At 38.5% G+C, this 15,216-nt stretch overlaps 1 protein-coding gene across 6 annotated transcripts in view; it reads left to right on the top strand.

Moving 5' to 3' along the window:
• Positions 1 to 15,216, top strand: part of SIPA1L2 (signal induced proliferation associated 1 like 2) — a 77,516-nt gene that overhangs the window by 25,819 nt on the left and 36,481 nt on the right. For 4 of the 6 annotated variants that reach the window (XM_083496734.1, XM_083496731.1, XM_083496732.1 and 1 more), the window contains exons 4-8: positions 2,055 to 2,243; positions 4,423 to 4,597; positions 5,442 to 5,545; positions 9,039 to 9,116; positions 14,115 to 14,272. In XM_083496734.1, the coding sequence (XP_083352860.1) occupies positions 2,055 to 2,243; positions 4,423 to 4,597; positions 5,442 to 5,545; positions 9,039 to 9,116; positions 14,115 to 14,272 (704 nt within the window). The remainder of the gene's footprint in view (positions 1 to 2,054; positions 2,244 to 4,422; positions 4,598 to 5,441; positions 5,546 to 9,038; positions 9,117 to 14,114; positions 14,273 to 15,216) is intronic. The other 2 variants (XM_083496736.1, XM_083496735.1) reach the window with 1 other exon arrangement.

The following is a 15,216-nucleotide window of genomic DNA, read 5'->3' as shown; positions in this document are numbered from 1 at the left end:
TCCATCATCAAAATCTGGTGACATGCCAATATAGATTTCAGCAGGGAGTGCATTCCAGAATTCTGGTGCCACCCATGAAAAAACTTCTCCCTGCATCACAAGCTGATCAACATTAGGCCATGTTCTTGTGTGCCCAGGTTTCAGAGTGATCTATGGAATTGGCAGGAGAAAGGGGGCTGCTGTGTCTCTGCTCCAGGGTTTGAGAGTAATTACATCTGAATATAGCCAGCAAAGAGTGAGATTAATTTGGGCAAATATACCCTAGCACCTGTCTCTTACAGAATTCTGGAGAAAGTTAATGTTCAGAATGACACAGATGAAACACAAACATTTTTCTAGGGAAAGAAGTAACATAACACACATACATATATGTGTGTGTGTGAGAAATCTTGCCAGTAGAATCCAGCAACCCTACCCACCCACAATCTCTGTTTTTTCTTCCTATTTTATGTACTGTAACCCTGATTTCCATTATTATCTTGGTTCTGTTCATGGGGTTAACAGTGGGAAGTCCTTTGTGAAGTGCCACCTGTGAGGAAAGTCTATTCATGTTTCCAAATCTGTGTTCCACTGGGTTTGACCTCAAGTTATTGTGCCTTTCTGTACTCTTACGATTTGTGTTCAAATGCCTTTTCAATTTTGTAATTGCTATTGGTTTTATGTCATTCTGTTTTTCATTTTCAAGTTGTCTGATACCTCTAAAAACATCGGTAAATGCCGTTATAAAGTCCCACTAAATCAAAGGGATTTAGTCGTGTGTGTGTGTGTGTAGGATTGCAGTAGTTTTACATTATTTTGTGATGTGCTTATAGATAGAATATGATGGCTCTTGTAGAATCAAAACATATTGGAGCCTTGCAGTTCTTATGTCAGAAATTCATTTTCCCTATTGAGGAATGAAGGAAATGGGTACACTTTTCAAAAATAAACAGATGGTGAGCCTGAGAGTGTAGAAGATAAGTATGGCTGCAGATGCTTGACAGAAGAGGATTATAAAAGTATAAGCAGGCTTGGGAAGAGAGTGGAAAGGAATAATGTTTTGAGAGGGGGAAGGGAGAAAGGGGATGTGACATAGAATTCCTCTTTAACAAAATACTTTAAATGTCTATTTATTTTGTGTTGTTGGATGTTCTAGCTATTTCTTTTTTCAGTATACTAACTATGTAAAGCACAGTAGGGTAATTTGTTGTAAAATAATGGCATGTTCAAGGTTTAAAAAACAATAGCATCTGAAGTCGTAGGAGGGATGCTAATTAAGCCTCAGGCACTTTCTTAGGCAGCTTTAACAAAACACATACCAAAATCTGGTTGTCCACCATTAATTTCAGTTATAGGTAGTTTTTCAGTTCAGTTTTCCTTCTCTTGTTAATTAATCATGGGAATGGCTGTGTATGACATTTGTGATAAATCTTTGTAAAAAGTTTCTCAGATCTTACTTTGGCTAGCATACACAGAATTAAAGGATGCATTTTGCCATATAGTTTGCTGGTGCAGTTTATGAAGTTTATATAAAACCTTCTTGGGGGCTGGAAACTGAGCCCAAAGTGATGGTTTCATGCTAACCTCCAAGTGCTATTGCTGAAAATATACTGCTTGTGAACATGTTTCAATAGACACCTGATTCTGACTGTTAACCCTTCTGCTTATTTTATTCTTTTCAATGTGTGTCTTTAGTTGAATTTTGAAGTTTTGCTAATTGCTGTTGCCCAGCACCACAGTCAATGAAGCATAAGTGTAGCCATGTTCAAGCATTATTGCTCAAGCTAGTGTAGGTTCCCCAACCTAGCACCATGTGCCAGATGAATGCATTTAGAATGCTCTCCACAATCCTTGATAGTGCAGTTCTATATAAGTTCAGTCAAATGCACTTAAGCCCTTGTCAAACCTTCCCATTCAGCGTAGCAAGGTTGGGGATAAGGCTAGCATGCATGGTCCTACTTCTCCCTACGCAGGTTCAGGCAGTAACAGCTTAATAGATTTTGTATTTTCCTTTTCCTTGTTGAAGATTGTGTTACAATGATAAACATTTAGTAAGACTTATACTCTTGCTGTAGCTTACCACGTTGAGGGGAGCCATTTTAGAAGATGCTATTCCATCTACTGCTAGACATGGCACAGCACGCGGTTTACCTCTTAAAGAAGTATTGGAATATGTAATACCAGAACTGAGCATTCAGTGCCTACGGCAAGCTTCCAACTCACCCAAAGTTTCTGAGCAGCTGCTTAAACTTGACGAACAAGGGGTAGGTATTGCATGCCTTGCCTGAACTTGCGTGCCTGTGAGTTGTCTTATTGCAGTGTTTTGTTGTCATAAATACAACTGAATTTGATCTGACCTGTCTGTGGAAATGCAGTTAACTTACGATAAGTGAAGGAGATTTTTAAGGAACTTTAACAAAAGGGGACTTTCTGTGTATTTATATTACAGTAAGATAATTTTGTAGGTTTTTTGGTTTTTTTACATGTTGGCTTATTTATATACTGCTTCAGATAAAAGTGGTTCACATAAAACAATAAATATACAAAATGAACATTTACACATACTAATCACAAGCACAAATGGCTGTACTTTCCATGGAGGTAAAATACAGTTTAGTAAGCCATTTTTGGTAAACACCCAATATTAGAAAGCTGCACATTGTATTAAAGGGAAAATCATTGGTTTGCCAATCTTTCACCTTTTCAGATTTTCCTTTCCTAATTATAATTAGCACACCTTATTCGCAGTGGCAGTCTTCTTACTTTATGTGGAATATATGATAGATCAAACAGCTGAAATTCTAATTGGGACTATTTAACAAGTTAACACTGCATGAGCAATGAAATGAACATATACTTTAAATTCAGAGTGAATAATGGTGAGATTAATTGGTTTGATAAGGCAGACACTGTTCTGCATGATTATAAAAGGCATAATTGATCATTTTATATAGAAATGCATATATAGATACAGAAAAAGGAGCATCATTTTAGTCAGCCTTATACAAAAATGATGAATAAGGTAAATATCTGGCTTCTTCCAAGGAGCTCAGGACACCATATATGAGGATGTCTCATTTTATTCTCACGTCTTGACTCCAAGGTGACCTTGGACCAGTCAACCAATATTTGAGGCTTTTTCTTACAATCAGCAATATATATATTTTTTGAAACAAATTAATAAATAATAAACCAATCCAGGGTTTTTGAGCTGGGATTTGTCCCCTGGATTCCTCATTCCATAGAGCAATATTCTTTATACAGCACACCTCATTGATTCAATGACATACATTTTTTATTCTGTAGCCAGAGGATGTATTTTGACCAAATAAGTATTTTTCAGTGTATGTGATTATGAGCCTTGAGCGTGGCTGGATATCTGAAAGCAGTACAGGAAGACTGCTGTTTTCTATCACTTGGTTAATTTTTAATAGGAAGAGGAAATGCTAATAGAATGGATGTAGGAACACTGGATTCATCCTATTTTGATACTACTAGAAGTTTTTTTAAAAGTTGAAAATAGAAGAGATCAAATCAATTGCTATGGTGAAAATAATCACTATTTGTTACAATCAATTGGCAATACATACTTACATTATAGATGCTTTAGTTCATCTGCAATTATTGTCAGAAATAAGCAGGCTGATTGGGTCAACAGTAGTTACAATCTAAAAGGGAACTTGTATAAACTTCACCTCCACCAAAATCCTTCACATAATTGGGAAAATAGAGAAAATGGCTGGTATTATTGCAAAGAGGAGGAGAGTCCATTGAACTTCAGGTATCTGAAATTTAAGTTAGAAAAAAACAGTATTTTTTTCCTAATGCAAGAGTAACTAATTTGTGTGGTCTTTTTGGGTTGAATATTCCAGAGCTTTTAGTACTCACATCTTGCATATATGGTGCTTTCTGCTTACACTTCATATTCTTTACAGACAACCACTTACGAAAGACAAATGGGGAATTCATTCACCCAGAGCAGCAGAAGCTGATGTTCCTGCTTATGCAGGCAATATCTTAAATTAGCCCAAATGCATTTGCACTGGGATCAACATAAGGTGTCCCATTTTGCTAGATGATGTACTATAGTATACAAAGCAATCCTAAAATCGCATTTCACTTCAGAGATTATCTCAATAGGTATAACATGTATTTTGGCCTCTGAAAAGAAAAGAAAACCTTAGAGAGAATGAAGATACTCAGCTGCAAATGATCCAATGATTAATACTGCACAGGGGCTTTGGGAAGGCATCATTTATCCATCACAAGAAGTAAAGAAGTAAAGTTCAGTTAGTGTGCCAGAATTGGCATTAGCTGCTGTTCTGGGGAAGTTCAAATATGTCGATCCTAAACTGAAAAATGCTTACTAGGGTTACAAAATATATCTGTCAGACCCTGTTTTAGAGACTTTTTCTGTTCTGACTAGTTTTTTCCTAATTACAGCTGAGTTTTCAGCACAAGATTGGGATCCTGTATTGCAAAGCAGGCCAAAGCACTGAGGAGGAGATGTATAACAATGAGACCGCAGGACCGGCTTTTGACGAATTCCTTGATCTCCTAGGTCAGAGAGTATGGCTGAAAGGTTTCAATAAATACCGAGCTCAGCTAGACAATAAAAGTAAGTTTTAATAATAAATTGTAATAAACACTAAAAGTATAAAAATAAGAGAATCTGTTATGCCAAAGTGCTTTCATTCTGTAAATGCATATTACACAGAGATCACAGAGACAGCATCTACACTGCATTTCTTTCTTCCCTTCCAGTCTGAGCACAGTCACCCTACAGTGGGGCCAGATGGTGTTCCAGGTCTGCATGCTGATGCTTAGGGCCAGAGTCATAGCAACAGATGAGTTTTATCTTTGTGCAGTTGACTACATTCCAACCATGCAGAGCTGTCCAGACACACCCACACTGACACCCATCTCCATCCTCCATCCAAGCAAGCAGGAGGCATCATTACAATTGAAGGACATACTACAGACAGGCAAAGATGAGGGCATGGAGTAGGACCAGTGGGGGATGTAGCCTGAAGTGGTAGAGAGGCATTCTGAAGAGGCATGAGGACTGGACAGAGGGGCCTGGAGGGGCCACTTTTGGACCTGGGGTTCCTCATCCTTGCTCTAGGGAGACCAGACCCAGCAGGTGGTTTCCTTGGTTAGGAAAACAAGGGGTTACGTAAGTGGCTGTGTTTTTGCGTGCTCCGTCTTAGTGGTTGTGCTGCACCCATTGAATGGCATGCAACTTTCACTTGCCACAGGAAATAGTTGAATGCCAAATTACAATAGGGAAATACGGCTTGGAAAGGGCTTCTGAAACTATTTGGAATTTATATGGAACTGTCATATTTGCTGGATGGTTTTTTTGTTGTTGTTTTTTGCGGCCCAGTGGTAGGAGAGATGTTTATATTATACTTGAATTTCTGCATTGTCTTCATTGACCCACTTGTGGACTTTAATTTCAGCCGATTCAACTGGAACACATTCCCTTTATACTACCTACAAAGATTACGAAATAATGTTTCATGTGTCAACTATGCTTCCATATATGCCCAGTAACAGGCAACAGGTATGTCTCAAGTCAGCTTTAGGGAATCATGCATGATTTCTTGTCTGAGAAGTTGTTTGTAGAATGTATTTTTTTTGTTGAAATGTTTGTTACGAATACTCAGTAAAAATTATTGTTGTTATTATTTTAACTTGAGGATTGCATATTGCTTATGGATTAAAATGCTTAGGTTTCTTACTTCTGCTTTGACCCAAAAGTTTATTCTGTTAACATTTTTTTTTTCTATCTGATCTTTCCATTTTTAAAAAAGAGAGAATAAATTATTTCACTGAATTGCCAGTATTCAGGGATACAGATACTTCTGGAAACTTAAATACTTCCTCTCCTACCAAAACAAACTGAATCCAGCCTAATTTTTAATAATATGCATTTAAAAGATGCAAGTATATTTAATTTGATTTTTCATGGTGTAAGTTTTGGTATTCTAATAACTTAACATACTGCTTGTCTGTTATGCGCATAGATAATAGAGCATTATATAGCAAATACAGTTAATGTTTGAACATGTACCATTCTGTTCTAGTTTAGAATATCTTGCAGCATTAAGGATGGCTAAAAATGACTTTGCATTAGAGGTTTTGTAGAATCCTAATGGTTGCAGTCTTGAATGATTTGAAGTTAATGGACTTTTGCCATTGGCTTGAATTGAATTATGATTTTCTTTTTTTGTTTTTGTAAGGTTAACCCTGTCTTTGCCTGTACTAGTTGATATAAATAATACCTTTGTCATAAGTTTGCTTTATAAATGGGATTTAAAAGAAATAGATACTTTAAAATATATAATATATTCCCACTTCTACGAATTTAATGTGTGAATAAAGGAGCCATTCACAAATGAGATTACTGCTCAGAGTGTAACATTCTGCAAACCAGTGTGTGTAGATAAAAGAAGCAACAACAGTTCCTTGTATATCTGCACAAAGAATAAGGATTTCTGCAAACATATTTTCAGACTTATTGACAGATGTATAAAAGTTATTTCCTTATCTGTGGTGAATTTGTTTTGGGAGAGTAGCTAAAATTGTAGTAGTTAGGTTGTATGATATTATATTTATGCCTATAGTGAGCAAGTTGAGAATGTGGCAGAACTTGCAATTCTGGAGTTCTAAAAGAATAGCTTCGTAGATGTATAAAAATTAAAATAGTTTTATAATAATTGGCAAATCACTTTCCTAGAAGTGGGTAGGTGTAACCAGCTGTCTTGTTTACCAAATTCACCAAACTATCAGAACTTTATGGCTTGTTTTGAACTGTTTTAACTCAGGTGTACTTTCTATTGTTTTCAATGGGAACTATTCCAAAGGCAAGTGCCCAGAGGATAGAACGAAGCCTTAGTTGGATAAAGAGAAAGTTTTAATAGAACTACACAGTTCTATCTAATGAGAAAATATTGTAGCAACACCTTTTAAAATGGAGCTAGAAATTATACGTGAAAGGCATATAGGAAACGGCTTTAGAATACATCTACCTCAGTACTGTCTACACTAACCAGCAACAGAAACTAGGGTTTCTGATAGGGGACATTTCCAGCCCTACAGCTAGAAATGCCAGGAACGGAACTTGGGACCTTCTGCATACAAAGCAAATGCTCTACCAGTGAGCTGTGTCCCTTCCACTATACATCTTCCATATTTGGTCTACCTATGGTTTTTGGGACCATTTTGACCATTTATGATGATACAGAAAAAAATCCATCTATCATATGAAGTTAATTAAATTTCCATGTAATTTAGAAACACTTAAAATTTCTTTGTGATCCAGTGCACATGCCCAAGGTGATTAAAGTGATAGGTTAACATATCAAAGTTGTGAACAAGGAGCTTACTGCATCTATTTGCAAATATTTTATTCCCTCCAATATGACACAAAAGACAGTATACACTGGAATAACAAAATGTTTGAGAAACTGTAATCTATCTGTGGATGGGTTTAAATTGCAAAGTTTAACTATTGTAGAAAATACTTCTACAAAAGATATACTCAATGTTGATTTCAAATATTTTTATTCCTAATTGCAGGCAATGACAATACATTAAACCCTTACTTGATGTTGAATGTTAGTCTTTGTCTTGGTTTTACCTAAACTGTGAGCATAGGAAATAACCTTTTACCTTGATCCACTTCTTCCAGAATTGTATGGCGTTTGTCACCCTCACTATTGTGTTTGCTTGAGCCACTCATTTCACTCTTCAGTTTTCTTACCTTTGCTTATATCTTTACCTAAATATTCCCTAATGTGTCTTCCTCCCTAGACAAACTAAAGCCTGTTCTTGGTTTATCCTCAAAATTTTCCAACCTAATTCCATTATTTCCCCAGTAACAATCATACCCTTCCACAATGTTTTAGTAAACACTCATCAGTCTTTGTACCTTGGACAGTCTCGGTATATTTCTATGGATTTCTTTGGATAAAATAATGTGGAAGTTTTCCATATTTAGGTAATATTGGCCTCATTTGCACGTATCACTAAGCCAAACTATGGCTTAATTTGAACAAAACATTGTGCTGGTGCATATAGGGGAAATTGTGGCTGCTTAGCTCCTTCCCTGCTGTTTCACTACCAAGAGGTAAACCATGGTTTGACTTAGCAAACTTGGGCTTACGGTTTGCCCCCCCCCCCCCAAATCAAACCAAGAACAGTAAGCTGAGAACAAATTTTGTGTAGCCAAAGTTTGTTCTCAGCTTACTGTTCTTGGTGTGGTTTGTTTGGAGTGAGATGAACCATGAGCTCTAGTTCATAAGGCTAAACTTAGCTTAGCTAACCAATGGCTTAGTATTGGTAGTGTTGCTGCAGGAGCAAAGCACACTTCTTTGTTCACACTAAACCATAGTTTGATTTAGCGTTATGCACAAACCAGGCAACTGAAATCTGAAGGCCCCCCACATTATTTTTTATGATACTGGATGCCAGTGGTATTTGCACAGCATGAACACTTTTCAATAAAATGTGATAAGCACACTCTAGCAATCAACATTTAGCCAGCCTTAATGTGTAGAAGAAATAGCTAATGAATGTTTATTTTCTCTTTCTGTTGGTACCTCCTTGCTAAACTATATAATGTAGAATGTACCCATGGAAGTATTCTTGACAAGCTAGGAACAATTCACATAAAATAACAAACCTTTCCCTCTGAGACACACAGGAAGCTAAGAATCAGCATCACAGATAAAGTTGCTGCTGTCCTCAAGGAACAGTCTTACCAGCCCTGTGGTATAGAAATTTTACTTTGTGTACAGGGCTTATCGCGTTTCATCCCCTTATCTGAGTCATGTGGGAACTTCCCATCTTAGATTTGAATGGGATCTAGAGGTTTAGCCTCCCACTGAAATTATGGTGTGAATAGGTTTATACATCCATTATACCTCGTATGGTCACTGGCCAAGGTATGTAGCCAGCTACTGTGAGCACTATCTCCAATGAACATTTCATAAAATCCAATTACCTGTGAGCCAGAAATAGGCCACACCAGAACTGTCTGTTGCTTTTTCTAGGAAATAACTACGCCCTGCTTGGTCACTGATCAGGACATCCCTCTAGTTTTAGAGCGAGCAGGAGATCCAAACACACAGGTAATTTTTCACTTTGGCTGCAATATAGGGTGGGGAGTCTTCACTCTGTGTTCTGATCAGAACAGAGGGAGCTACCCCCTCTGGTGTGGCCAGTACCACCTCCTTGTATTGGCTTTCCTTACACATCACAGTTAAAGGCTTCTCCTGTTGAACTTTTACCCTTGTAGACACCCTTTCCAGATCATTTCCTTGCAATATTTCCTCACACTTCTGCCATTTGCTTTTGTTATCTTTGGTCAGATCTGATTAATCCAAATCTGTTGTCAAGTTATCTCCTTGTCTGATATAATAATAATAATAAAAAATCAAAACGAGTTACTGTCTTGGTATGTAAGATTAAATGCTTCTTCAGTGTTTGGAATTTTCCTAGTTTTAATCAGGTCTGATTGAAATATGTGATCTTTGTATATGTAAATATTAACATATTATAATTCAAACTTATTATGAAACCACTTATTTTATTACTAAATTAAAATAAGCTTGAAGGTTTCTTGTGATGTCTTTTCATCCCCCCCCCCATTAAATTGAATGAAGAAAGATGCTTTATGTAATATGACAGGATAACTTTGTTGCTTTAGCTAGAGCAAGCAATTAAGGCTTACAGAAATAGATTGCTGTGGCTTTAGCTGTCCGATAATGGTCAATTTAGCTTGGGAAGCTTAGAGATGAATAAAAATATGCTAAAGGGACAGATTAGGTGGTGCATCCCATTTCAGATTATCTGGAAAACTTAAAATCACATTTGATTAGCACGTTAGGAAAAACAGAGCCAGTAAAGTAAATTGAAGGTCTATAATTAAGGTCAGATCAGAACTAATACATTATTTTTAAAAGGTGGTAGATATTTCTTTTCTAACATTCTCTTAACTTGATACTATTTCATATTAAAATTAAGTTCATTAATGCTCATATTTTACTGGATTCATATTTAGATTTACCACACCAATTAAGGTTGTGATTACATTTCTTTAAAAAAAACTATTATCAGTGGACCTTACTTCCAAGTTAATATTGTGTTAGAACTAAGGTGAAAACTTATTAGGGTCTTATTGTCAATATTGTGTTACTTCCTGAAAATAATCCCACTTGACCTATGTACTATATTTAAAATTCCAATTGAATTGTATCATTGTTAAGAGTGTGTTGGAAGGGCAGTTGAACAAATAAGGAGAGAAAGGGGAAAAGAACTTAGAGATATGAAAAGAAGCTCTGTATAATAGTTACATACCATTTTCTTCAGTTTTCAGAACAGTGTCTCTCTTTTTTTCATACCTTTTTCTCCATTCAATTTGCATTCCATTTATACAATCCTACCGAGATCAATGTATTACATATCAATATCATCTATTTAACTCTCCTTGCCTGTTCCTTGCATTTCAATTCCCCATTTATAATTATATGGTTCTATTACTGTTTTTTTTAATGATGTTGTACAGACCTTTATGGTACTGATTATAATGGTTGTCTGCTATGTTAACTGAAATATTAGTTGTACCTCAGAAATCTCACCCTATTTGCTAACATTTTAAAGAATGAACGAGTTCCAATTTGTTTTATATGGTTAGGTTAATCCAATTACGTTAATGAATATGCTTATGCATGTTGGTGACAAGACTCAAATTCCTTTCAGGAACTATTGATGCCCTTTAAAATAGTTTAGAAAGGTTTATATTGCAAATGTCTGTTATTTATTATTCAACCCAATTAGCACCTAATATCTAAGCCAAGTCATGACTTGAGGCAAATATGTGGGATCCCAAAAAGGAAATTGTCCATTTTGCTCCTGTCTAGTTTGTTTTGCTGCTGCACTGTGCCGAGCTAAGTTATGTTTTGGCTTAGCATGTCATCCAAACTCGGGAACCTTTGCAGCCCATAAGTGGGCCTTCTAGAGATCCTCTGGAAAAAATCTGTCCTCCACTCAACTAGCTTTTACATGCCTTTCCTCACACATACTGGAGTAAGCAAAATGTTCATTCTGTTTGTGCACTTTCCTGCAGGCATAGCCAATGTGGTGCAACTTCTTTCAGTCTTAGCCAGCATGGCTAATGATCAAGGCTGATGGGAGTTGTTATCCAAATCATCTGGAGGTCACCATGTTGGCTACCCCTGGAATATTTACTTCTTACTTCTGTTTCCTGATTTTTACTCTGTTACTGTTAACAGATGAATCTGAAATCAAAGGTATTATTGTCACTTTCTGCAACTTTAGAATAATTTGAATATATGGGAAACTACATCTGATCAGTACATGAACTTTTATTTTGGTGATGTGTTAGCAGTGATAAAACTCACTTCCATAGAGCCTTTGGGGGGAATTCAGCATTGCCCCAAGGAGATCATTCCATTGGCACAGTTACTTTTGCTTACCAGGCAAAATGAACTCCTCCCTCTGCACCTTGTTCTGGGGGCTCTCCTGACCCTCCCAATCAGATATGGGGAGGGCATTGGTGCGAAGGTGAGGGGGGCAAGTCCTGTTGATCTGTTAGGACTTGTTGCATTGGCTTCTGCTAGTGCAACAGATTAGTTCAATCCAGTCCAATTACTTTAGTCCACCTGTAGACCCAAGTATTTATGCCCCACTAAAAACACGCTGAAATTAGTGTCTGTAGCTGTAAAATGGATTGCAGCTACTGGCTTATAAAGGTATGGCAAAACTTTCATTGATTTTAATAGAGTTGGGTTGTACCCTATACCAGTGTTTCCCAACCTTTTTTGGGCAAAGGCACACTTGCTTGAGGCACACCACCATTACAGCCCCGTGACGTCAGCGCGCAGCGTCACGCCGGGAGGGAAGGGCGCCGGGGCGCTGCTGCTGCTGCTGCTGCCGCCACTCCCGGCAGGCATGGGCCCAGCTGAGGCAGCGGCGGCTGTTGTGGTGGTGGCGGCGATAGCGGGCGGAGGAGGGGGCGGCGGCGGGGCCGAGGTGGCCGGCGGCGGCGGGGGAGGCGGCGGCGGGTGGAGCAGGAGGGCGGCCGAGGCCGGTGAGGGAGTAGGGTTGCCCGGGGCTTGAGGAGCCGTCGCCGGGAGTTGTTGTTGCTGCTGCTGCCCGGACATGCCGGCCTCCTCCTCGTCCGCTGTCTCGCGCTCCTCCCTTTTGCGCGCGCTGCCCCGCCGCCGCCCCATTGGCCGGGTCCTGTCAGCTGATCCTGTGTGTGTGTGTGAGGGGAGAATGGAGAGAGAAACCTCGGCACCACCACCGCGGAGCCGCCCCCGGCTCGACGCGGATCCTCGCCGCCGCCGCCCCGCCTCTCGCCGCCCAACTCGCCCGCCTCCCTCCCACGGCACACCAGGCAACGCCTCGCGGCACACTAGTGTGCCGCGGAACACCGGTTGGGAAACACTGCCCTATACCATAACTTAGTGTGCACCAGATGCATACCCACAGTTGTGATTTTCATTCACATATGTCTGTCATCTACATCATTTCAAAAGCCAGTAATAGGTAATGTTTTAAATAAAATTCAATTAAAACAGCTCAGAATACAGCAGAGGTCATATCTCCAATTTTCTACCAGCTTAATCCTGGACATCCCAAATTAATACAGTAAACAAAAAGCTATTGCAGCATTCCCAAAAGCTCTGAGATCAAAACCTTCTGGTAGATGGACTTAACAGAGACTTTGTGTTGCTTCAGTACAGTGGTACCTCGCAAGACGAATGCCTCTCAAGACACAAAACTTGCTAGACGAAAGGGTTTTTAGTTTTTTGAGCTGCTTCGCAAGACGATTTTCCCTATGGGCTTGCTTCGCAAGACGGAAACGTCTTGCAAGTTTGTTTCCTTTTTCTTAACACCGTTAATACAGTTGCGACTTGACTTCGAGGAGCAACTCATAGAACACGGTGTGGTAGCCTTTTTTGAGGTTTTTAAAGACTTTGGTGATTTTTGAAGCTTTTCCAAAACTTTCCCGACACCGTGCTTCGCAAGACGAAAAAAATTGCAAGACGACAAAACTCGCGGAACGAATTAATTTCGTCTTGCGAGGCACCACTGTATTTCCTTTCACTGACAGCTCTGCTTTTAAGCTAACAAAGAGAAGCTGAAATAGCTTCTGGTTTACTATTGTGGACTACTGAAGTAAAAATTCACCAGAAAACTGCATGTGAACATCAGTATGTGTTTGTGGAGCTCCTGGATTGTAACATTTCCAACACCTTTTCAGCTTTCCAAATAATTATAGAAAATGTTGATGTTTTAATTACATACTTGTTACATGGTTACAAGTTATTTAAATTGATATTAGGTTATGTTACTTAAGATATGTTACTCCAAAATATCATCTTTAGCTGTAATATGAATGTCTGCATGTACATGTTTGGGGCAATATCCAAAGGACCCCTTTCTTTCACAGACTCTGCTGCAGACACACTACCCAAAAAGCTGTTTTCCAAAAGTCTGGAAATAAAAGGCAAAAGCTGTGTTGAACCGCTTCAACATACATTTAGGAATCCTTGGATCTTGGCCTGCCTTTGTCCACTGCTGCATTTCCAAATTTAATTGAAATAAAATTGTCTTGTGAAGATATTTGGTGACTGTTGTGCTTTTTATGGTGGGGAAAGATTGGTTTAAAATGTTGAGAATTTCTAGTCGATATAGAAACCACTACAGTGAGGAAAAACATCTTAAGGAAACAAGAAATGTTTATTCCATATGTGAAAAGTTATTTTGCATCTTGGAAATGATTAAAGGGCTATTTAGTGTGGGTCTGTGCTTCATATACTTGAACAAGACTGGTTTAAGATTTTACCTATTCTCAACCCACCACTTTCCCCTTTTTAAAGAGCTGTGTATTTCAAACGGTATAGACAAGACCTGTAAAACATACCGTACTTGGATTGCGTGCTGCCTGTGCCAAGACAAGAACATTGTGACTAATCAAAGTGTAGGGTTTTTTAAAATACATAATTGCCATTTTTAATAGTTATCTTTTTTTCTAGTGGATGTGAAGGAAATTGTAGTCACCATTTTAATGTTTTTTTGTTTTTTTGTTTTGCATCTAGCTTTTAAGGAAAAGGCACATAGGAAATGACATTGTTACCATTGTCTTCCAAGAGCCTGGAGCGCTTCCTTTTACTCCAAAAAATATCCGTTCTCATTTTCAACATGTGTTTGTCATTGTTAAAGTCCACAACCCTTGCACTGAAAATGTGTGCTATAGGTGAGTACAGGTTTGTCAATTGCCTTAGTTTCTTAGGCTTTCATTGGAAATTGCTGGGGCCATTTCCCATGTACCTGTGCTCCCAGCTCACCCAGCCAACCATCATGGCACCAACCTTCCCCTTCCACTCAATGCATGAGCTTAGTGGGAGACTCACTGGCCATATCCTTGCCTGTGGGGGCTGGCAGCAAGCCCCCAAATGGGATGCCTCAGGGATCCACTGGAATCACTTCCATCGGATGATGGAATTTGTTCCAGTTGTCCTGTACCTCCTCATCTATTCACAGTGAGCAACCAGAGTGCAGATGGGTGGTGGATGTACTGCTCCAAAAAGTCCAAATGATGGCTCGTGAGGGTTTGGATTGCACCCTTAAACAAGGTTCAGGAGACTTGCTAGCTTCAATAAAAATAAGTTGTATGGTACCAATAGAATGTAGTCTATATTTAAATCTCTGAATTAGTCAAGGAAAAGAAACAATCTTATGAAAGCTGAGCCCTATTGTTTCTATATGCATGGGGACTCTAGACTGGAGAAGTGGGGTAACTGACTCAGTTCTAAGGTAGCTCATAATGGATCATGGCATGCTTATATGTTCATACCATGAATCAATACTGTATTCTAGGCATATGGCATAAAAAATTGTGCATTTGTTTATAGACTAGTACCCTGATCTATATATTTAGTGTTCATGTACATGCATCTGTAACAGACCATTTTATGATGGGTTGGTAGAACAACATTTGTGTTCTGTGAATATTTAATTTTTTGATGCAGCACATTTTCAATTTGATAAAAAATATATTCAGTTAGGAAGAGTTCTGTAGAGGGTTGGACTGGATGATCCTAGTGGTCCCATCCAACTCTACAATTCTATTATTTTATTTTTCTCATTTTGCTGCAAATGTAACTCTGGTTGACAATTTCTGGTTTTGAAGAGTTTTGA

Source organism: Podarcis liolepis, assembly GCF_965112155.1.
Source record: "Podarcis liolepis genome assembly, chromosome: 3".
NCBI classification, from domain to species: Eukaryota; Metazoa; Chordata; class Lepidosauria; order Squamata; family Lacertidae; genus Podarcis; species Podarcis liolepis.
This window is presented reverse-complemented; position numbering and strand designations above follow the sequence as displayed.